Source organism: Thamnophis sirtalis, unplaced genomic scaffold, assembly GCF_051295495.1.
Source record: "Thamnophis sirtalis isolate CommonGarterSnake01/CBP01778 unplaced genomic scaffold, rThaSir2_p1.2 scaffold_2, whole genome shotgun sequence".
NCBI lineage: Eukaryota > Metazoa > Chordata > Lepidosauria > Squamata > Natricidae > Thamnophis > Thamnophis sirtalis.
In genome coordinates, this window is record NW_028261382.1 from 143,063,745 (window position 1) to 143,088,444 (window position 24,700).

The 24,700-nt window shown below is 43.8% G+C and overlaps 1 protein-coding gene across 4 annotated transcripts in view; it reads left to right on the forward strand.

The window, feature by feature from the left end:
* PRKDC (protein kinase, DNA-activated, catalytic subunit) overlaps positions 1–24,700 on the forward strand; it is a 133,442-nt gene that overhangs the window by 89,425 nt on the left and 19,317 nt on the right. For 3 of the 4 annotated variants that reach the window (XM_087707079.1, XM_087707078.1, XM_087707080.1), the window contains 13 exons: positions 384–593; positions 1,915–2,027; positions 3,313–3,444; positions 10,200–10,379; positions 10,705–10,916; positions 12,191–12,329; positions 13,552–13,740; positions 14,188–14,412; positions 15,101–15,209; positions 21,383–21,494; positions 21,942–22,125; positions 22,533–22,707; positions 23,070–23,260. In XM_087707079.1, the coding sequence (XP_087563205.1) occupies positions 384–593; positions 1,915–2,027; positions 3,313–3,444; positions 10,200–10,379; positions 10,705–10,916; positions 12,191–12,329; positions 13,552–13,740; positions 14,188–14,412; positions 15,101–15,209; positions 21,383–21,494; positions 21,942–22,125; positions 22,533–22,707; positions 23,070–23,260 (2,171 nt within the window). Of the gene's footprint in view, positions 1–383; positions 594–1,914; positions 2,028–3,312; positions 3,445–10,199; positions 10,380–10,704; positions 10,917–12,190; positions 12,330–13,551; positions 13,741–14,187; positions 14,413–15,100; positions 15,210–18,565; positions 21,061–21,382; positions 21,495–21,941; positions 22,126–22,532; positions 22,708–23,069; positions 23,261–24,700 lie in introns of those variants that run through there. The other variant, XM_087707081.1, reaches the window with a different exon arrangement.

Below are 24,700 nucleotides of genomic sequence, written 5' to 3' on the forward strand. Positions count from 1 at the left end.
TGCAGTTTATATATTATGCTTGCATTTCAGTTTTTCTATCAAAAACTGATAATCTGTTGCGGGGGTGGTATACACTTACCTTCCCTATCAGCACACTCACAAATGTGATGCCCACCTCTGCGCATGCGCAAATCGTTCTACACATGCGCTTTTGGTGGAAAAAGGGCCTAAATGGGATGCCATAGAGCCAGGCACAGGTGGGCGGAGCCACCCACAATTTCCACTATCATTTCAGGCAGTCCGGTCCGAACCAGTAGGATATCACCTCTGCTTTGGTGTCATTCTTTAGTACGTAATAGGACAATGTAAAGAAAAAGTATTCGCTGGAAACAGACAACTTGCTTTTACATACCTTGAACTGGGCTCTTATACTCTTTTTACAGGTGGAAGAAGCTCTTTCAACTGGCTAATAGGAAATAGTGTTGACACCTTTGCAGACTCTACAATTCCTTCCTCTTCTGAGTCAGTTTCCATGTTGCTCATTAACAAGCGTACAGACAGATCTTACAAAACTGCATTCAAACCATTAAGTGCTAATTTTGGAAAAAAACGACTGGGTTTGCCAGGAGATGAAGTAGACAGCAAAACTAAAGGTATTTGTTGCTATTACTCTAGTTCTTTTTGCTCTTTCAATATGATTCTCAAATCAGATCACCCTCTATGGCAAAACCAGAGTTTATGTGGATAGCAGTAGCATAATTTGTTTTTGGTTTGTCCTGGGAATAAATGTCTTCTAAGCCATCACAAATAATATATATTCAGTTTCTAATATTGAGGTTTGTATGTGTATTTATATTACTATGTCTCTTATCTGTTCTTTGTAAATCAACAATAAATGTCAATATTGCATGAATTTGCATGCCCCTTTCCCAAACATTAGCATTTTAAATTCTGTTTTGTAGAATGCACAAAAAACACATTGAGTGGAATACTGATATGAGGGATACTAGTGAAACGACATTCAGTGTAATATATGCTTAAATGGTTTGACGAGATTTTAGTAGACTTGTCTTCATAAGGATCTATGCCCTGAATCCAATTATTTATGCCATGAAGTTGCTGGCAGCTGCGTTGGTATCTACAGTTGTTTGCTTCCAATAGCCAAACTTCTTTCAAAGATATAAATACATGGGGGAAATTTCATCCTGCTTTTACTTTCTTTTCAATATTGAATATATACATATAAATATGTAGCTTAAAATAGATTTCTTCTTTGGAAATCTGAATGAGTTTCTAAAATTATATAAAATTTGAGAAACTAACAGGTTTTAACTTTAAATGTGGAAACAGGTGCATCCATTGTAGATTTCATACAAGTCACACAATTTGAGAAATTCTCAATTTCAGGATCTGACTAACAAGATTGAATATATACCGTACTTTTTGGAGTATAAGATGCACTTTCCTTTCCCCCCCCCCCTCTAAAAGTGGATGAAAATTGCAGTGCATCTTATACACCGAATGTTGCCAAAACTCCGCCCACCCGCTGCCCACCACCCTTTGGCTGTTTTTGATCTCCGCACATTGCATTTTCGGCCAGTTCCAGGTGGTGGCAAATGGACCGTGCCAAATAGGAGGCGAAGGCAAATGGGCTCCATTGAACGGGCTGCGGTTGCGGCAAGCAGGCCCTGGCAAACGGGTGGCGGTGAATGGGTTGCTGCGGTGGCGAACAGGCCACGGTGAATAGGCAGAGGCAAATGGGCCATGGTTGGGTAAACGGACTATGGCAAATGGGCCGTAGCAATACTGGATGGATGCTGGGAGGCAAAGGCAGATTTTTTTTCTTGTTTTCCTCCCCCCCCCAAAGGTAGATGTGTCTTATAGTCCAGAGCATCTTATACTCTGAAAAATATGGTAATTTCTTAAATAGATTTACTGTGTAAGTTTAAAGAAATTTATTTCTACATGCATTAGGTACAGATGAACACACAGAAATTCTCAGACTACGGAGACGCTTCTTAAAAGATCCAGTAAAGCTTAGTTTGATCTACGCAAGAAAGGGTGTTGCTGAACAGAAACAAGAAAAGGTTAGTTTTCCATGTATAATTTTCCAAATATGCCTGACTGGTAAATGGAGTTCCCATTGATGGATTGATAGTAGATTACAAAAGGTTATTTGTAAGTTTTAATTATAATACAATTGTTCTTAAGCATGGTTTAAGATATGTGGATCTCAATTCCCAGAACTCCCTAGCCAACATGCTGGTTGGGGAATTCTGAGAGTCGAAGTCCACAAATCTTAAAAGTTGTCAAGTTTGAAAAACAGTGTAGTGGAGTATTTCATGCAGAGCAAGCATGTCTGATGCGTTCTTCCTGGGTTTACTGACCACAGAGGGGATGGACAATTTCAAGAGACTGAAATTCTGTTCAATTTCACTCAAAGGAATCTAGTCTAGGTCAGTGGAGGAGCCATATAATGTGTACCTAGCAGTTCAAGAAGTATTTTAATTTAGCCACTTTTTCCTGAATCAAAGTTAAACTTTGAGCCAAAATATCTAAATGACAACTGAAAAAAAAAGCAGAGCATAAAATACATACATGAATAGAAACCAAATCTATCCTTTATCTATTTTGCTTGCATAATGTTAGTTGAATGAGCAAGTACCTGGCTTGGTTTAAAGGATGGGCAATAACTCTTCCCTTTATAAAGTTAGAAAATGACTGTGGAGATTCATGAGTTTCTAGATTCCTCTTTCTGATCTGGAAATAAACATTTTCATTGAGAGGGAAAAATTATTTATTATTTAGTAATAAAACCAAATGAATCCAAGTTTGAATAATTAAAGTTACTCTGTGAGAGGCAAATCAAATCGGATCACATTTTATTATGGTTGTAGACCAGCTTAGGTGGGTGAGTACAGTCATTCAAAAAGCATAGAGTAAAAATAATCTTTAAAAATATGAAAAGCTAAAAATAAAACCCAAGTATATATAAAAAACTGGCATCTAAAAGAAGCATTAGATTGGCTGTAAGACAGAATAAAAGGTCAGCATGTGGAAGACTGTATTAAGTTACCCAACGCTCTAAAATAGCAAGGTAGGTCCTCATTAATTTTAGTTTATAACACTGGTCATCATCTCTTGAATTTTGAGTGCTGCTGCTTGAAAATCATCACTTAGAGTTAATGGGGCAAAGCCAAGGGGCAGGAAAAAGGTGGAGTCAATTGTTGAGTATGGTCATCTTTACTCTAGCCTCCACTTTCCTGAAGCTCGCCTTTAGTCAGAGGGCAGCATTCGAGAGACAATTAGGAATTTGAAGGGCTGAGGTGCAAATGTTTTTGCTACTTGTGACAAAATGATAAATTTTTGCAGGAAATAAAAACCCAGCTGAAGATAAAGCATGATGCTCAGGTCACTTTGTACAGGAAATACAGACAAGGAGATCTCCCTGATATCCAGATTGAATATAGTAGTCTAATTACTCCCCTGCAGGTTGTGGCACAGGTAGGCTATTTTATCAAGGATTCTTAATAACTCTGAGCTAAGCAATTTTAGTAAATGCAGTTTAAGGGCAGTATGCTAAAAGTTTAAATTGGATATTTTTGTCTAAGACCCTGTATTTTTCTATTATTGCATTGAGTCAATCCAATTTACGTGCTAGACAATATTTCTTTTCTTTAAATTATGTTTATAATTGTTTCGTCTTAGTGTATCATTCAGTATGAAGAGTTTGATTCCAGGTTTTTTAGCTTATTGCATTTAGAAAAATAAATTGTTGTTTTCTCACCGTATCAAATGACCCTGAAGCAAAGCTAAAAATGAGGCATTTCAAATTTAAAATATGGTATAACTTATGAGGCCTTTTAAAGTGCTTAATGTTACTTAATGTAACCAGAAGTGTGTTCTTCTTACATGCTCCAGAGGCTGGACTATTCAAATAATGTCATACTTTAAGCATAGGTGATCCTTTACAGTTCCAGTCTTGCCAACTTCCAGGCATTCAGAGGTCCTGCTCTGTGACAGTTTTGTCAAAAGAGCAGTTTACCCAAACACTGGTTTTTATGATGGTTTATCTGATCTTGACAAAAAAATGACTTCTTTCTTACATGTCCCCTTTGCCCCAAAGAATACAGTGGGTACAAAGACAAGAATAGCTACAGAATTGTGTATGGCAGGCCTTCTATTTCTCTGTGGAAAGGCCCGAAGTCCTAACTGTTCTCCTGTGTGCTGCTTGGGGAATCCAAGCATGGGTTAATTTTGTCCATTAGCCTAGAGACTGAGTTATGTAAATGTTGACCACCCCTCCTCTGACTGGATGGATCAGTTTTTTAACTCAGTCCAGCCAGAAGAGACGTATAGCAATTTTCTCTAGACTAATCGACAAAATTCTCCCTTATTTCTTGGATTCAGTGATCGCTGAGAATGGTTTGAATTGATTTATTGTGCAACGTAAGGTAGAGGCGGCAGTTTGCTGTCAGCCCGGACCTTTTTGGCGTGGAATTGATCGTGCAAAGTCGGAGGCGGTGGGGCCACAGATGCAGCTGCACTCTGGATACAACCGCCGCAGTTTAAGCGTGGGATCGGTTCGCCGCTTCCCCCCCCCCCTGTTAATTGGTGCGTCCTGGGTTGGTTCGCCGCCCGCGCTGTCTCACATTGGGAGCGACCTGCCTGAGCGGCAAGGTCTATCCCCAGGCTGTTACTTATTACCGCCATTGCCCCTTCCCTCTCGGAGCTGCTGCGGATCTCGTCTGGGTAGTCACGGTGCTGGGAGGCTTCCAGGCACATTGGCAGTTAGTCGGCGATTTGAATTTTGCACTTCTAGCGCGGTCGCCATTTTGGACGGAGATTTTTGCGCACGCGCTCAGAAACGGTCAGAGGAGGCAGGGCGTGCATTTCGCACCCAAGCAGCAGCGTTACGCCTATGGTCCTCCCTTTTCCCTCACTTTCAGCTTGCCAGCTTGGTGAGGAGATCGACCCTGCGCAGCTCGTCTTTTCCACGTGGTGCCTTTGTGTGGTGGTGCAAATTCGTGGCAGTTTACTGTTGTGAGGTTGAGCCCTTTCAATTCTTACTATCACAATGGCTGATCAATCCATCTGCGGTGGTATTGTGGAGCCAGCAAGTGAATCCCATTCCCCTGGTGAGGAGGGGACTAGCCCAAGGCCCGGTAGGGCCGTTACCAGGGCCTCCAGCCAGAAGCCCCAGGCCTCATCCACAGCTCCGGATAAGTCCCATAAACGTAGGGACATATCCAAGGCAGCGACTAACACCTCTGGGGGGACTGGCATTTCTCCTCTGGTGCTCCTTCTGCACCGGGCCTCCAATGCGCCCTACAGAACACCAAGGGTGGTCCCCTGATATTCAACTGCCCAGGGCATCTACTTCCGAGGAGGGGGTATTGGGGCTCCAATCACCTCCGGTTCTATCGGAGGCGAGTGCAGCTTTGGCCTACACTGTGCCACGTGCCAGGCCCTCTGCTACATTTACCCCTACCGCTGCAGGCCTCAGACCGGTGGAAGGCCAGGATTTGGGCCTTCCCCCTGATATTTACCAGTTACTTGCTGCAGCTATTTCTAAGGGTGTGAATGCGGAGATGCATCGTAGAGCCCAGGTCCCAGTGGCCACTGGTGCCCAGACTGGTCCTGATCCTCAGACCATACAAGGGGATTTGTCAATTCCTCAGACAGGCCCACCTTGGCCTCTGCCATCAGTTTATAGTGAGGATTCGGCCTTAGTGGAGGAAGGTGAGGTAATAGACAGGGATTTTTCTGATGATGAGGGACTGAGTTTCGATCAGCCTAATTCTTCTGGATTATTTCGCCCCACTTTATTTAAGTCTTTATTGTATAAGACGAAGACCACTACTCATATGGGGGAGGCAGCCTCTAAGGATAGCACTGCAGTTGGTCTGGATGCAACTCAACGCCTTTTTGCTGAACAGGTCTCCCAGCAGGAGGTTATCCACTCCCCCAAGTGTTTCTAGATCTTGTTCAAAAGCAGTGGGATCAACCGAATGTGGTTACCCCACCCAGCAATGGGGATAGGAAATTGTACACCTCCACTCCAGAATTAGAAGGTATTCTACAGTTTCCAACTGTGGATCCACCTGTTGCTGCCCTAGCTTCCCCAGCTTTAATTCCATCAGAGATTTCTAAAGGCTTGAAGGCGGAGGACCGTAAAGCCGAGTCAGTCATTCGTAAGACCCATCAGGCTGCGGCCTGGGCCTTACGTGCCGCTACTGCAGCGTCCTTCTTTAATAGGACTTCCTTGGGTCTGGCTCAGGCAGTTGCAGGGTAGGCTTGCCCCTGAAGACATGCGCCTTCACCAAGATATTACCAAATAAATGGCAGCTCTGGAATCTTCTGCAGATGCCACCCTTAACACAGCAAAATTTGCATGTCGGGCTGTCGTTTCCAATGTGGCGTCCCGATGTTTGCTATGGCTTCGCCATTGGCAAGCTGACGTTAAATCCAAGTGGCGCCTTGCCTCTACGCCTTTCAAAGGTGGGGCCTTGTTCGGATCTGTCCTAGATCCAATCCTCATTGAGACTAGAGATAAAGGTAAGGTCCTCCCTTCCACAAGTGGGCGCCCCAACAGGAGACAGCAGCCCTATAATAGGCGCCAGTCCTTTCGGGCCAGAGATTCAGGGTTCACTGCCGCCCCTTATGTTCCCCACTATAACAGGGCCTTTACCCAACCGCAAGACCATGACCAGGATCGGACGGGAGCCAGGGATAGGGGCTGCCAGCAGAACCAGGCACAATCCCAGGCCAGAAGGCCATTTTGTGGTGCTGGCAACCGGTCCTTTTGGAGGTACCAGTGACTCACAGTGCCATTGGCGGGCGTCTCCTGACCTTCACTCATCAGTGGGTGGAGACCACATCCGACGCCTGGGCCCTTCAAGTCGTGAGGCTGGGCCTTACTCTAGAATTTCTCTCCATCCCCCCGAGGCGATTCATCAAGTGCCCTGTACCCTGGTGCCCAGTGAAAAGGTGTCTCATGGACACCGAGATTCAACACCTTATCTCCATCAACGCCATAGAGCAGGTGCCAAAGGGTCAGGAGGGGCTAGAGTTTTTATTCCATCTTATTCCTAGTGCCCAAAAGCTCGGGGGGATGGCGGTCCATCCTAGATTTGAAAAGGCTCAATCTGTACATCAAGTATCAAAAATTCAAGATGCAATCCCTCAAAAGCATCTTGGCATCCATCCGCCAGGGCGACATGATGACATCAGTCGATATCAAGGAGGCGTATCTCTACGTGCCCATCCATCCGGCACATCGGAGGTTTCTATGCTTTCATTTCGCTGGCCGACACTTTCAATACCGGGCCTTGCCCTTCGGCTGTCATCGGCCCCTCGAACATTTACCAAGCTCCTGGCTGCCGTAGCACTTCGCTCAGTTCTGATTCATGTGAATTGTTACTTAGGCGACACCTTGGTCTTGTCTCCATCTCGGAACCAGGCCCTACGGGATCTACAGGTAACAATGGACTCACTACAGAGGGACGGGTTCGTCCTGAACCTCCCCAAGAGTCACCTGCAGCCCACCAAACGTGCGAAGTCTCCCTGTTTCCGGAAAGGCGACAGAGCATCCACCACCAGCCGAATCAGGTATTATCTCAGAGACTCTTACCACTGGCAACGCTTTCCCAATTACTTGGGAAAATGATTTCCTGCATAAACATTGTTCCCTGGGCCAGGTTCCATGCACGCCCGCTTCAATGGTTCCTGCTTCCCTTTCAGAGGGCACACACCATCCATTCCCAGATCAAGGCAGAGCTACAGTGGATCAAGCGGAGTGGCAACACCACCCCGATCTATTCCAGGAGCTCTCTCGTCGGTTCGGCCAACCCGAGGTGGACCTGTTTGCACAGCCTCACAACTTGCAACTACTGCGATTTTACACCAGGTACGAGACTCCCGGGGCGGAAAGGGTGGATGCTCTACGCAGTCCATGGCCGGGCGGCCTTCTTTATGCCTTCTCACCCCTCCCGATCCTCCCGCTGGTCATTCAAAAGATCCTGACGGAGCAGGCGGCAGTTCTATTGGTGGCCTTGATGTGGTCCCGGCGTCCCTGGTACGCAGACCTCGTACACCTGTCGGTCTCGCGCCCGTAGAGGATTCCGGACAACCAGATCCAGCTCAACCAGGGGGCTCTCATCCACCCGAACCCCCAGCTCCTACAGTTAGCCGTGTGGCACGTGAGCCGGCTATTCTAACCAGACTACATTACTCAAGTAAGGTTATTGACACTATTCAAGTGGCCCGTTGCCCATTTACTACTCATATATACGAGGCCACCTGGCAGGCCTTCTGCAGGTGGGCCGCCGCACCGGAGCTGACCCTATCAAGGCTTCGGTGCCCCAAGTCTTGGACTTCTTGCAAACGGGACTTGACAAGGACTTAGCACCCAACACTCTTCGCTGGCAGGTCGCGGCCTTGGCCACGGTGATTGGGGGCGGCCAGGGCCATTCATTGTCTCACCACTCATGGGTCAAATCCTTTTTGAAAGGTGCAGCTAATCTCAGACCTCAGACCGTGCATCGCTACCCTACTTGGGACGACCTTGGTGCTCAGGGCTCTTACGGCCTCTCCATTCGAGCCCGTTAACTCCATCAGCCTTCGGTTGCTGACTCTTAAGACTGTGTTTTTGGTGGCCATCACATCAGCCAAGAGGGTGTCTGAGTTGGCGGCGCTTTCAGTTTGCGCGGACCTCTGCATATTCCATCCCAACAGAGTCGTCCTTCACTTGGATCCGGCCTTCCTCCCAAAAGTCAACACGTTATTCCACAGGGCTCAGGAGCTCATCCTCCTGGATTTCTGCCCCCGCCCTTCCCATCCGCAGGAACGCCAGTGGCACCACCTGGATGTGTGCAGGACTCTTCGGCGCTATGTGAAGCGCACTGCATCTTTCAGACGGTCGGAAGCACTTTTCGTATCCTTTCAACCATCATTCATGGGACAGAAGGTGTCTTCCCATACCATCGGCCGATGGTTGAAGGCGTGCATCGCTCTTGCTTATGACAGCCAATCCCGACCGGTTCTCCGGCGCATTACTCCTCATTCTACCAGGAATGCAGCTACCACAGCGGCCTGGGCTACACAAGCCTCAGTGGAGGAGATTTGCAGGGCGGCTACCTGGTCGGCGCCATCACCATTTATTCGACATTACAAGGTTGACGTGTTTCCCTCGGCTGAGGCTTCCTTTGGGCGGCGAGTGTTGCAAAGGGTGGTGTCTTCTCCGGGACACCCTGACCAGCCTAGCTCCCGCCCTGACTCTTAATTGCTTTGGCATGTCCCATGCTTGGATTCCCCAAGCAGCACACAGGATAACAACCGTTGACTTACCTGAACAGTCCTTCTATGTGTGCTGCGAGGGGAATCCAAACCCGCCCGCAGCTTCGGCTAGCCACGGCTATCTCATGACTCTGACTCGATGACTGATCCTTATCTGATTACTGACTTGCCTTTACTCTGGACGTGACTATTAAGACTTGTTTTGGCTACGGCCATCATTGACATTGCTACACATCGTTAACCGGCTGACTTCGTACAAAACTGATCCATCCAGTCAGAGGAGGCGTGGTCAACATTTACATAACTCAGTCTCTAGGCTAATGGACAAAGTTAACCCATGCAGCACACATAGAAGTAAGTCAACAGTCGTTTTAAATCATCATTAATAGGATTCATGGATTCTGAAGATGATTAAACCTCAGGTCCTTCACGGAGTGGTAGTAAGCAATATACAGAAAATGATGCTCTTGTTTGCTCTGTTAAGCAGTCCCGTGGGAATTATATTTTCGCCCATTGGCCTATAACATGAAAGACAGCAAATTCATATTTATATCACGTAATTCATTTGGTTCTTTTACTTTAGGTTTTTCATTGAGTTCACAGGCAATCGTAATCTCCAGTTTAAAGTGCAGAAACAATATGTTTTGTGTAACTTGTAAATGCATTCTTATTCCATTGTGTTTCACAAGTTTCATTGCAATTTGTTTCAGTATTTGTCACCTTTTAAAACATACCTTTTACAAGAACTCACAAATTGTTTATTATGATTCCATAAAACCTACTAGTTATTATCTAATATTTCCTACAACATTTTAAAAGGTGTAACTTTGGTTATAATGTAGAAATTTATCCAATTTGAAACAGTACATTATCTACTCTAGTGAGCATATTGTTTACACTGTGACAATACTTTTGCAGACTGTTGTAAGCAATCATATCATTTATATGTCTGCAATTTACAGAAAGATCCCACACTGGCTAAACAACTCTTCAGCAGCTTGTTTAGTGGAATTCTGGAAGAAATGAAAAAATCCAAGCCTCTGGCTGAAAGAAATAATATCATCCAGCAACTGTTGCATGACTTCAATCACTTTTTAACCACAAGTGTGTTGTATTTCCCACCATTCATAGCTTGCATCCTGGTATGACATTTAATATTATATCTGTGAATTTATTTCTTAGTTCTTTTTTTATACTTATGGGTAGTATGAAAATCTCTCTCTCACTCACTCACTCTCACTCTCTCACACTCTCAATCTCACTCTCTCTCACACACAACAGGCACTATTATTGTATTATTAACTTAATAGATGGGTAGTGCTAGAAAACCAGGGAGGCACAAAACTTAAGTAAAGTATTTAGATCTCTTTCTAAAAACTTCAGTAATTAATAACGGTGACTGTAACTCAATATTACTCCATTCTCAGAATGCAATCAACTTCATCAAGTGTTTATTTGTTATAACAGGAGATGACTTATCTGCACAAAGAGTTGTTAGAGCTCAATTATTACGGTGTAAGTACTAGTTGTTTAGCAAGTTTACAGCAACCAGTGGGCATCCTCCTTCTTGAACAAGCTTTGGTTCACCTTTCTCCAGTGGAGCAGCAGCCTCCCTCCAAAAGAATGCGTGGAAAGACAGAACTGTCACCTGATGTGACCAGGTGGATTGAACTTGCTAGGTAAGGTTTCTTTCCTTGAGAAAGAAAAAGTTTGTAGATTTTTCCCTTAAGTGGGAAATACATTTCAGAATTGGGTAAAAATTAATATTGAAATGAATGGAATTAATATAATGGTGATAACCTTGGTTGTGTATTGTCAGAATTTTGGACCACCTTTTACTTTTGAATTTACAATTTCTGTCTCTTTGATTTAAATTAAATGATAAAGAATCTGTATACAAGTAGCCATTTATAAAGCATACCTTGAATTATCCATTATTAAGAAGTGGCACTGTATTAGAAGCCTTACTGCAAAAACAGACTTTGAAATACAGTCAAAATACTAAGCCTTTTACTAACTATTACAAAGAAAAAATTAAAGATATGGAGAATCTGCATCCAAGATGTGACTAAAAGCTTTAGAATGTTATTTGACACCATGTTTAATTTACTATTTATCCTCTTGATTGAACCCAAGGTCAGAAATTCATGGGCAGCAGATACAATAGGCAAAGACAGTTAGTTCAACCATGGCTGTATCCAACTTGTAATTTGGTTCAAAGGATTCAGTGGTCCTTAGTATGAAACTTTATGTGGACACACCAAGCGACACACGTATTCAGGTTGGAGAACCTAGCTTAGTTGCAAATTATTAAAACAGATTCTGCCCAGGGTACCTAGCTTTCGGTAGTTAATAATGGTGGTGGTGGTGGTGGCGGCGGCAAATTTTCATCTTGACTAATCCTGAGATTAAATGAAAAGATAAATAGTTTAAATCTCTTGAATAATGGGAGAAAGAGCCAAATGAGCCTACTCGCTTCTTGAATTAGAATTGATTGACAGAGAATCCCACAATCCATACATTTAAAAAAATGATAATGGTTTATGAAATAGAAGAAAATAGAAAAAGCATGTGGAGTAAGGGTGATTTTCGACTTGATAGTATTTGTAATAAACTGGCTACTATGAAGTTACATAATTGGGTGGAGGTTATAACTTGAAGTCAGGCACTGATTTGCATATCTTTCAGAACAGCTTTCCCCCTACTAGCTATCACCTGTTCTTCATCCTGGCAATTATCAAACTTTTATCAAACCAAAAAGGATTTGCTAGCTAAGGTACCAAACTGGTGATGATGGTAGTATGTATTATGCAAGTGTTATGAATAAAAAAAGCTTTGAACTTATCAGCTGTGAAGTTTATCCTTATCTGTGTCTTTGGAAAATTAGCTGAACTTCATTGATTTGTGAATGATTTTAGTAATTTGAAGTTTTCTCCCCCCAAAATGTGTGTAGGCTTTATCGATCTATTGGAGATTATGATGTTCTCCGGGGTATTTTTAGTGGAAAAATTGGAACAAAGGAAAATACCCACAATGCTTTGTTAGCTGAAGCAAAAAGTGATTATGCTGAGGCAGCTAAGCTGTATGATGAGGTACAATTATGTTTATAAAGTACCACGTTTTCAAGGACATAAAGGGGAAACAAAGATTGAATATCACTTAAGAATGCAAACACAGCCTTTCAAAATCAAAGTATCATCAGGATAACTGGTGCCTGAAGAAAAATAAGGAAACTGAATTGTGCATAAACTTATCTGAATTTTATAAAGATTTTAAAATGCAGTTTTGTAGTTATTAATATGGTTTAAAAGGTGGGTCAATTGATGAATAACCTTTGAGATGAAGTTGAATTAAAAGTAATTATTAACTAAAATAATTCAACCCCAAAACAATTCCAGAGGCATCTAATGAAGCTCCTTTATTAAAACAATAATCCACAACAAGAATTCATAAAGGCTGATACACTCAGTGATTAATGTTGTTTCCCATTTTCTGCTCAAATTTCATTATCCTAACTCCTCTAATCATGATAAATTAACAATACTGATCCGTGTTATTGGTAATTTCATGTCTTAAATATTGCAATGTAGGCTGGCAAAATGCAGTTAGGCTGCTGTTTGAGCCTGATTAGCACCATGTGGCACTTATTGAAAGAATTGTTCCAATGATTGATATGCTATTAGATATAGCCAGATTTTTGTATTAGCGAAAAAACTTGAAAACAAATATTTGTATACCTTCCATCTTGTGTCTTTTTTAAAATTTAGGTCCATAGAATCTATTTTTAGTACCATGGCATATTTTGGTAGTGCTCCACCATTCATAACCATTGGGTTATATATTTTAATATATCTTAAATGTTTTATTGCAGGGTATTCATACAGTGAATGTAAATACTGATCTATGTAGACCTGCTGTAGGAATCATTCTATGTCCCTAAATCATGGCATTTATTTCATAGATGTATTTCAGTTTCATGGGGAAAAATAACTCAGAATTCCATAAATATATTTGTATAAATCACAGACACAATTTTTTTCCAGCAGCCTTTAATTGATGAATGCAGGCTGTAGTTGTTTAATTGATGGTCCAGAAAAACTAAAACTAAAATTATTTCATTGCATTTGCATTAAAACAGGGTATTTTTGTATTTATTTTTACATTGAAAATTACAATTTTGAAAAACTTTTTAAACACTCTGGAGTTTTAATTCAAGGGTTTCCGGGCCTGCCTGCTTTGCTCTAGGTTAATCACTAAAACATATTGCCTCTCCCTGGATTAATTGCTAAACTGCAACTTTCTTTGCTTTGGTAGGCACTCACTAAACAAGACTGGCCTGATGATGAGCCAACCGAAGCAGAAAAGGATTTCTGGGAAATTGCTTCTCTTGAATGCTACAACCATTTGACAGAATGGAAATCTCTGGAATATTGCTCGACTGTGAACATTGATAATAGGCAACCAGCAGACCTAAATAAAATATGGAGCGATCCATTCTACCAGGTTTTCAGAAAAAAAAATAGAGAGAGCTATATAGATATATGCATATCTCTGTTCCCGTGTTATATTTATGAGTCTAAGGCAGGGGTGTCAAACTGGCAGCCCTTGGGCCAGATGCGTCAGCTGCAGGCCATGCCCACCCCATCCCTTGAAAAACATGGAACGTCATGTGACAGCAACGTGATGCAGCGAGTTTGACACCCGTAGTTTAAGGGAAAGGGTTTAATTGAGCCATTGACCTTTCCTGTAGGAATTGCTTTGCAAAATACATTAAAATATGTGCAATGCTGTGGTTTAACCTTTGGGTAGGGGCAGAAGTCTCAGTTTCAATAGGTGGGAGAATCTGATTGTATTTAAAAATATATAATTTTGTAAAATTTATAATTTAATATACCATACTAATGTATATGTTATCACTCAAAAACAATTTCAATTTTCTTACTATTTTAGGAGGCCTATTTACCCTATGTAATTCGCAGCAAGTTGAAGCTTCTCTTCCATGGTGGCAGTGACCAGTCTTTACTGACATTTATTGACGAGGCTATGAAAGCAGAAGAGAAGAAAGCTCTAATAGAAATGTATTATAGCCAAGAGTTGAGTCTTCTCTACATTTTACAGAATGATTTCGCCAGAGCCAGATATTATGTCAAAAATGCCATGCAAGTGTTCATGCAGGTAAGTCAAAATGAATGAATATAATATCACACATGGAGAAAGTGCAGAGAAGAGCAATTAGGGTGATTAGGGAACTGGAGATTAAAATATATGAAGAACGATTACAGGAACTGGGCATGGCTAGTCTAGTGAAGAGAAGGACTAGGGGAAACATGATAGCAGTGTTCCGATATTTGAGGGGCTGCCACAGAGAAGAATGGATCAAGCTATTTTCCATGGCATCTGAAGGCCAGACAAGGAATAATGAATGGAAACTGACCAAGGAGAGATTCTACCTAGAAATAAGGAGAAATTTTCTGACAGTGAGAACAATCAACCAAAGGAACAGCTTGCCTCAGACATTGTGGGAGCTTCATCACTGGAGGCTTTCAGGAACAGATTGGAGTGCCATTTGTCAGAAATGGTGTAGGGTCTCCTGCTTGGGCAGGGAGTTGGACTAAATGACCTACAAGGACCCTTCCAACTCTGTTAATCTGTTAAATATCATGCTAATTGTATTAACTAAAAAGGAGTATTATTTGTTCAGAGGTTCTGTGTATGGATCCCCCACATCCAGCAGTATTAATAATGGAATATATAGGTTCATAGAACTTTTACTGTTAGAATAAGATCTTTCTATCTGGGAAAGCCAAGAAAATCCACTGATTATTAGATAGAAATTCAAAATGAACTGCTTTTTCTCCCACAGAATTACTCCAATATTGATTCACTATTGTACCATAGCCGTATGATCAAACTCCAGTCAGTTCAGGCTTTAACTGAAATACAAGACTTCATCAACTTTATGAATAAACCAAGTAAGTCCCCCTCCCCCCGTCCTATCATTGCAGCGCTCTTGTTATGTAGTAAGTACATTGTTTTAGTAAAATAATAGCTACTCTTGGATATCACTGGTGGATTGCATTTTGAGTTTGGGGTTTTTATGACATTACTGTTCTCCAGTGCGCTGCTTGGAGAGTCAAGTGTGAGTTAACACAGCCTATCTGCCCTTGGACTGAGTAATGATTTTCTTGACCACGCCTCCCTTTGCCTCTCCATGTTCAGTTTAAAAACTCAGTCCGCCTGTTGGGACTGTTTTGGGAGTGCTCCAGTCCAAGAACAGATAGGCTGGGGTTCCCAAATCCAAATTGACCATCTTTCTTCATTATTTATCTACAAGAGTATTGTACAGGTTTGATTAGTTCGCTGAGAGGATTCGCGGGCCAGCCCTGTCATCCGCTGGTCGCAAGCTGCTCAGGGTGTGCGAGCGGTGGGGGGTGGAGGCAGCGTTCAGAGGTGCCCGTCTAGGCCCCCTCCAACCGCCATTCTACCAAGGCTTCGCGGGCGTTTGCCGCTAGCTGCGGCGGTTCTCCAGTCTGCCCGTGGCAACCGTTACAGCTGCTTCGCACACTTTTCCTGGAGTGAAGGCAAAATTGGTGGGAGGAGGTTGTGCGCGCACCGGTCGCCATTTTGCGTCGCCCGAGACTTCGTTGTCTAGTGTGGAGGCTTTAGAGCTCTGGGAGAGCGAAGATTGAAGTAGCACTCCAGGAGAAGCAGGACATTCTACCTCTCAGCTGCAGAATGCCGCCGGGGGTGTGAGGCTAGTCCGGGGCGCCGGCTAGCCTTCCCTCCTAAGTCTCGGGGCTCCGAGGGCGGTGGGAGGAAAGACTCTGTCCAGCAGGCGGCCCTTCCCTCCTGAAGTATCTGCAAGCACGTTTGAGCCGGCTGGCCAGCATGGGTGCCCATCCAGATCGCAATCGCCCTTCCCAGGCCCTAGCTTGTGCTACTGAGCATGGCTGAGGAATGCAGGGAGGTGCTGGAGGAGCAGGCAGGGCCCTCCAGCAAGCGTGGTGGAATAGACCCCTTGTCCAAAAAGGGAAAAGGGCATAAGGGCTCCAGTAGCAAGTCATCCCCAGGGACTGCAGGGCCTTCAGAGGAGACCAGGGAGGCATCTCGTCCCCATAAGGTGGTGGAGCCTCTGGTCCCTCCCCACCACAGGGATCATTCCACCTCAGTTCAAGAAGATCAATCACCAAGGGGCAGTAGATCTCTCTCTGGGGAGGATTATGGATCCAGAGATCCCTTACCTGAGGCCTTTTGGGGCTATCCTGATACACCCAGCTCTTCTATCAGGGAGGATCGGACTCCTTCCAGGGCATCCTGCCCGAGGAAGGGGATTCTAGTTCAGGCAGAGCCAGGCGCCACGGGTACACCAGCAAACATCGCCTGAGGGAGGGCAAGAGGCCAGCACTGTCAGCTGAAATGAGGGAAGTGATCTCTCTAGCCATCTCCCAGAGTATTGCGGAGGGCATCAAGCAGAGGGACTCACAGAAATCAAAGTCCCCCAAGACCAAACATCAAGCTAGGGCCTCCACCTCTAAGGAGCCGGCCTCTCCCCCCACTTCTTCCGACTCTGAACCCTCAAGCTCGGAAGAAGAAGGTGCTGAAGGCTTTGTGCTTTCAGAGGATGAAGACCTCCCTCTGGACAAACTGGCCTTCACTGGCCTTTTCAAGCTGTCCTTGTTCAAATCTATTCTGCACAAGGCCATGACGGCAACTGAGCTAGGCTCCATTCCCAAACCTGATTCTGCTCTGGGTTCTGCTTCATCCAAGGACCATAAACATGGTCTATTCAAAGAAGCGGTCCCCACCCAGGAGCTTATTCCTGTGCCTGACCTCTTTATGGATGTGGTCCAGCATCAATGGGTCCAACCAGGCACCCTGACCAACCCCAGTGGGGGGGATAAAGCCCTTTATTCTGTGGATGCAAAAATGGAAGACATTTTGAAATTTCCAGAAGTGGATGCCCCAGTAGTGTCCTTGACATCCAATTCTAACTTACCAGCTGACCTTCTGGAAGGTCTAAAGGCCAAGGATATGAGTTCGGAAAAGGCATGCCATAAAACTCACATGGCGTCCGCCTGGGCCATTAAGGCGTCCACTTCTGCCTCATTGTTCACCAGAGCATCCTTGTTCTGGCTGAGACAACTCAGATCTAAACCTCCCCCCAGAAAGTCTAGATGGCGCCATGAGCTTACCAAAATTACTACAGCGGTTGAATACTCAGTTGATGCTTCGCTGAATGCAGTGAAGTTCGCATCCAGGGCTCTAGCTTCCAATATCACTTCTCGTCGCCTCCTGTGGCTTTGGCACTGGCAGGCCGAGATGAAAGCCTAATGGAAGTTGGCATCTGCTCCCTTCAAGGGAGGACACCTGTTTGGGGAGGCCCTGGATAAGTTTGTTATCGAAACCAAAGACAAACGGAAGGACCTCCCAGCCACCTTAAAAAGGAACGAACGTAAGGGCTCTGGTTCCTTTCATAAGCAGCCTTTCCGGAACCAGGAGGCAGGTCAAGCAGCTTCTTCTTCTTCCTCCTACCAGAGGTCTTTCCAGCAAGGGGGAGGGGGGATAGGCACCAAGATAGGTCCTCATTCGGGTCTCGTGCCAGGCAAACACAGTCTTCCTTTCGGAAGCCATTTCGTGGGGGCAATAACAACAATAACCCCCGTCCCTTTCGCAGGGGGAAGTGACCATCACAGGGTCCCTCCCATAGGGGGTCGGTTGCAACTGTATGCCGACAGGTGGGAGGAGATAACATCAGACATGTGGGTCCTCAATACCATCAGGAGGGGCCTTGTCCTAGAATTTCTGACCTTCCCTCAGGAAGTTCATCCGTTGTCCCACCTCCAGGAACCCAGTAAAGAGGGAGCTCATGCGAGCGGAGATACTCCATCTTCTCCAGATAGAGACCATAGAACCAGTTCCGAGGGACCGGCAGGGGTGGGGCTTCTATTCCATCCTGGTCCTGGTCCTAAAAAGTTCGGGGGGGGGGGCATCTTGGACCTCAAAAACCTAAATCAGCATCTGGCTTACAAGAGGTTCAAGATGCAATCCCTCCACTCCATCCTGGATTGCGTGAGGGAAGGGGATCTATTGACCTCAATAAATCTGAATGAGGCCTACCTGCATGTCCCCATCCATGCTGCCCACAGGAGGTTCCTGAGGTTCTGTTCTGAAGGGAAGCACTACCAGTACAAGGCGCTCCCCTTCGAGCTCTCGTCAGCACCCAGAACATTTGCCAAGATCCTGGTGGTGGTAGCGGCCCATCTCCACAGCCATCCTGTCCATCTGGAATGTTATTTGGACGATATAATTATTCATTCTGTCACACCAGAGCAGGCTCGATGCGATGTCATGCTGGACGTTCGGACGCTGCAACAACATGGCTTCTGTCAACATGGAGAAGAGCCAGTTCCACCCATCCACTCGCATACAACATCTGGGTGCAGTCATCGATTCCACCTCCTGCCAGGTATTTCTCTCCCCAGACTGCCTGACCAACCTGAGGAGCAGAGTGAAGCGCTGCCGTCAGAACAGGTCGGTGCCGATAGTCCATCTGTCCCAGCTCTTGGGGATCATGATATCCTGTCTGAAGGTGGTTCCCTGGGCCCATCTGCATGCCAGGGAACTGCAATGTTTCTCCTTCCAATGCAGAGAACGAAAATCAGCAACTCCTACAGGCCCGTACGCCTCCCGAGGAAGGTGACCCGATCCCTGGCCTGGTGGAGGTCCAAGGCGGTCACGAAAGGCTGTCTGTTCAAAGAACCAGAAAGGGTTGTTGTGACCACAGACGCCAGCCTTCTGGGGTGGGGCACCCACTCTCAGGGTCAACTTGCCCAGGGCCAGTGGTCTCAGAGGGAGGCTGCCCACAGCATCAACTGACTAGAACTGAGGGCAGCCCGACTCGTGCTTCGCCGATTTGCAGGGCTGATAACGGGAAGTCATGTACTGTTAATGACAGACAATGTCGCAACAAAAGCCCATATAAACAGGCAGGGAGGCACCCATTCAAAGGCGCTCAGCAACCGGGAGGCCGACTGGCTGAGCCGACAGCGCATCGATCACTCGGAGTGGCGTCTACACCTGGACCTGTTCCAACAGATCGTTAGGAGATTCGGCAAACCGCAAGTAGACCTCTTTGTCACACATTCCAACACACAACTGCCATGATTCTTCAGCCGTTACCAATCACCGTTGGCGGAAGGGACGAATGCACTGAGGTGCGAGTGGCCCCGGGAACTCTTATACGCATTTCCTCCTCTGCCCCTCATTCCTCAGGTAGTGGGCAAGCTCCTGACCGAACGGGCAGAAGTTCTTCTGGTGGCACCATTCTGGCCCAGGAGGTCCTGGTACGCAGACCTTGTCAGTCTCTCTATTCAGAGACCGTGGCGAATTCCTCAGGACCAAGTCTCCCTCAGCCAGGGGGCCATCAGTCATGCAGACCCTCTGTGGCTACAACTAGCCGTCTGGCCTCCTGAGGAAACAGAACATCTCTGACAAGGTCATACGAACAATACAAGTGTCCAGGAGACCCTCCACTACCAGAATATACGATGCAACCTGGGCCGCCATCTCAGCGTGATGCAAGGCTAGAGACATCATTGACTTTTTAGCCTCAATCCCTCAGACCCTGGACTTCCTGCAGGAGGGTCTAGATAAAGGTCTGGCACCCAGTACTCTCAGACGTCAGGTTGCAGTGCTGTCTACCATCCTAGCCAGGGGCTCGTCTCGTTCTCTGAGCCAGCACCCCCAAATTAAGAGCTTTCTGAAAGGCGCAGCAAACGTCAGCCCACCGACGGTCCACCGATATCCTTCCTGGGACCTCCCATTTGTCTTAAGGGCTCTGACGGCTCCTCCATTTGAGCCTCCGCGTACGGCTAGTCTACGCCACCTAGCCACCAAGACTGCCTTTCTGGTGGCTATCACTTCTGCACGCAGGGTGTCTGAACTGGCGGCTCTCTCAGTCAGGGAGGACTTGTGCGTGATCCACACCGACAGGGTTATCTTGAGACTCGATCCTTCATTTACCCCTAAAGCTAACTCTCTGTTCCATAGATCACAAGAGATTATATTGCCTAACTTTTGTCCTAAACTTTCTCACCCTAGAGAGCGTGAATGGCATAAGTTGGACATGAGGCGTGCTGTCCGCATTTATGTAAAGAGGAGTAAAGACTTTCGTCGTTCAGAGGCGTTCTTCATCTCCTTTCTTCCTGGGTCTTTCGGTCGCAAGGTATCATCTCACACCGTAGGTCGTTGGCTGCGAGCTTGCATTAAGATAGCGTATGAGCATCAGGGCAAGACGGCCCCGTACAGGATCACCACGCACTCTACTAGGAGCGCAGCAGCATCAGTAGCCTGGGTGACCCAGGCATCTATTCTGGACATTTGCAGGGCGGCCACGTGGGCTTCCCCACCGTCTTTATAAAAAACTATAGAATAGACACCTTTGCCTCAGCCGAAGCCTCCTTCGGAAGAAGAATTTTACAAAGAGTTGCCGAAACTCCAGAGGCTCCGGTTCTTCCCCACCCTGGGACTCAATAGCTTGGGCATGTCCCACGCTTGGACTCTCCAAGCAGCGCATTGGAGAAAGACCATTGGCTTACCTGAACGGTTGTTCTCAGGGCGCTGCGAGGAGAGTCCAAACCCACCCGGGGTTTTTCTTACAATCTGTGACTTATTATTGACTGTGAACTCTTACCTTACTTTTGTCCTTTCGTTTTTAAACTGAACATGGAGACGCAAAGGGAGGCGTGGTCAAGAATATCATTACTCAGTCCAAGGGCAGATAGGCTGTGTTAACCCACACTTGGACTCTCCTCGCAGTGCCCTGAGAACGACCGTTCAGGTAAGCCAACGGTCTTTTATTTTATTGTTTGGATTAGTTGGTTCAAATACATAAGGGCATATGAAAATTTGATTGAAACTATTTCTGTATATTATACCTCATAAAAACAGGTTTTTAACTTACAAGGAATATTAAAAAGAGTTTTTAATGACAGTGAAACTGATGTTTCTAAAACAAATGTATTAGAAATGTATTTGGTTCATATAATGTTTCATTTGGCTTCAGCGTAATGTGCTGAAATATGATTCTTCACTTGCTGACAGTTTTAAATATTTAATGTTTTTTCCCCCAATAATTGCTTTTTAGGTCATTTAATTTCCCGGGCTTTTCTTAAGAGATTTCTCAATATTTGGACAAACAGATACCCTGACACCAAAATGGATCCTATGAACGTTTGGGATGATATAATTACAAATAGGTAAAAAACAATCTGATTCAGTTATTAGTGTTTACATACCTTTATTGTACATCCAAGAATATCTCCAGTAAAATCTCTTTTCCAAGAGCACTTTTTTGGTAGCTTAAGATCTATCAGCTTGGGAGAAAAATAGGACCACTTAGTAACAACTTGAGGACTTCTGCAGTTTTCTGAGACTTCCTAAATAAAAACATTTATTCTTCTAAGTTTTAAAATATCTTTTATTATGAGTTTCAATTATATATTCAGATTGAAACAAACCTGTGGATTGATTCCTGCTCTCAATTGCTGACTTTTACTGCTGAAACTGGCTGGGGCGGTCATTAGAGCTCTAATAAAATCATTAGTATTTCATTGTTATGCCTTGCTGTCATTTTATGAGGCAAAACAAAAATACATTTTTAGAAAGTTGGATGGGTTCTCAGTTTTTTCTTAATTTTTGTGCAGATGCTTTTTCCTTGACAAAATTCAGGAGAAATTTTCTAGTACCTACCTAGATGATAGTGTGGAATTAGATGGAGATGCTACTTTCAGCATGGAAATAGACAATGAGAATGAAGATACACATACAATGATTAAAAACTGCAAATTTGCTATGAAAATGAAGATGATAGAGTGTGCGAGGAACCAGGTATTTATGACCTTTACACAATGAGGTGAAATATGACTGAATAATATAGGCTTTCATCAAAATATATTGTGCCAGCTTTGAGAGATTCAGTCATATTAATTCCTTTAAAATATACTTTAGAATGGCAGGGCTGTGTTTTCCTATCATTATGCTAAGATTTGTTTTAGCCACAGTTTATTGGATTGAGACACATTCAGAGGTACCAAATGAGCAAAAAAATGGGCTTATTTGATCTTTCGAATTAAAAATATTTCAATAAAACACATGATCACTCAAAAAAAAATCCTTACTAGCACTGTGATACTTATTATTGTTATTAATTTTCATATTTTGAACTCGAGATTTTCCCTTTTTCCATATTCTTATGGTAATCTCTTTATTTTTTCTCCTGTTGGATTGTAAAGTAGAACAGTTTCTCAGTAGCCTTAAAGCTTCTGAAGGATTTGCATGAAGATTCTAAGACCTGTGAAGATTGGCGAGTAAAATGGAACCACAGCTATTGTTGTTTTAGCCATAGTCGCAGCCGGGGTCAAAGTAGTGTTGAACAAATTCTTACAGTACTCAAAACTGTTCCTCTACTGGGTAAGTGCTTTGTTTAGATTTTCCATCACTACATAAGAACATCATGATGTTGCGCTTAGGAAAAGATTCTTGGTTGTATTTTCTAGGCATGCAGTACAGGGGTGAGTTGCTACCAGTTTTACTGCAAAAAAAAAAATTGTTCCCCATGCATTTGCACCTTAAAAAGGTCTGTGCATGCCCACAACTTTAGAAAATGCAATGAAGATTGTTCTGCGTATGCGCAGAACCAAAAATCATGCTGCTAGAACCGGTTCGGGAGCATGGCAGGCCGAGTTACTACCTACTCAGTCCGAACCGGTAGGAATCCACCTCTGATGCATTATTATACCAGCATACTAATTTTATAATTTTTTTGTCAACAGATGAGATTAAACTGAGCAGCATGAACAATAATGCTGTTACTTTCCGTAACCAAAACCTCCTCTTGGGAACTACTTTTCATATAATGGCTAATGCTCTTTCCAAGGATCCAACTTGCCTTGGCAAAATTGGAGAAGAAAAGGCAAGAAAAGTCTTGATGCTTTCAGAAGAAAGACCTGATAATGTTGAAAAAGTAAGTTGCCCATTACATAAAATATGAATGCCTAATTAGAAAAATGAAGGTAGAATTTGAGGTTTTTTTAACCTGATCAAAAATGTGTGATATAAAAGCAAAACACTGTAGCAAATTCAACAGTTATTATTGTTCTCATGGATTCTGGAAATATTTGAAGCAGAACCAAACTCTCTTAATAAAGAAGCATGGTGAACTTTGTTGAGTTTTTCTATTTTTAATTCCTTTCGTTCTCAGTGATTCCTTTTACATTTATTTATGTGTTTATTTAGTAGATTTATATGGCTGTCCATTTCAAATATATGCCTCTGAGCACCTAACAATATAAAAAATAATAAAAATATGCCCATTAAAAAAACCATAAGAAACACAGCAGCCTCTCTTCCCAAATTACAAAAGCAACAATCCGTTACTCAGCAAAACCAAGAAATGGGCTCTGTCATAGATTAGGTCACCAAGTTTGATCACAGAGCCAAGTTTTCAACAGGGATGAGACCAGAGGTTAGGCATCAAAACAGAAAAAAACGTCCACCTAAGCTTTGCCAGCTGTCACTCCTTAGCAGATGGGAATGGATCATCTCCCCCCCCCCCCACTTCAGACTGTTTGGGATACTAAAAACATCATTTTCCAGTGGATCCTGGTTGAGGATAGAGAGGAGAAAAGTGTTGACACAGTTTGGGACAGACGTTTGCTTTTAGATCTGAGAGAGCATGGATATGAGAATGAGTTTGGATCTAGTTAAATATATTCCTGAAGTACAAGCATATCATAAACATAATAGTGGCCACAACAAAATGATTAATTTTAACTCCAGTGATTTCTTGCAGATGTTTTTGTACATTCTGATCAGTGATAATATTCCATTTAGATTCTTCAGGTAATATTTTTCTCTTATATGACCACAAGCATTTCATTACACAATAAAGCAAATTATTACACCCCCTGACAAGAGCTTATGATTGTGCCTTTCTCCTTTCCATTTCCAAAGAAAGGTCAAAATAGAGACTGACAAAAGGTCCCTCTACTCAGAAATTTAAAGATGGAAAAGGTATGGCATTCTTAAGAGCAGAAGATTGGTTAAATAAATACTCAAATTTGGAGTCAATACATTTATTTCATCAAGTCTTTCCAGTATCTTGCTTCCATTGTTTCCATTTTTTAATCTATGAATGTTAGTTAGATATTTTCTTCCCACCTGTGTCCCTTAGTTTTATCTCTCTTTTTTTTAAAATTAAAATTTTTAAATTTTTAATTTAAAACAAATACAACATCTTTCTTTACATGCTATAGAAAGTGTATCAGTTGGTTACAAAAAGACTTTTGTGCATCTCTTCCACAGTCAACAAACATAATTCATGTTAACTCGAGCATTTTAACTCAAATGTTCATACATATCACCATCATCATATATCCATTTTCATTTGACTATAATTATTATT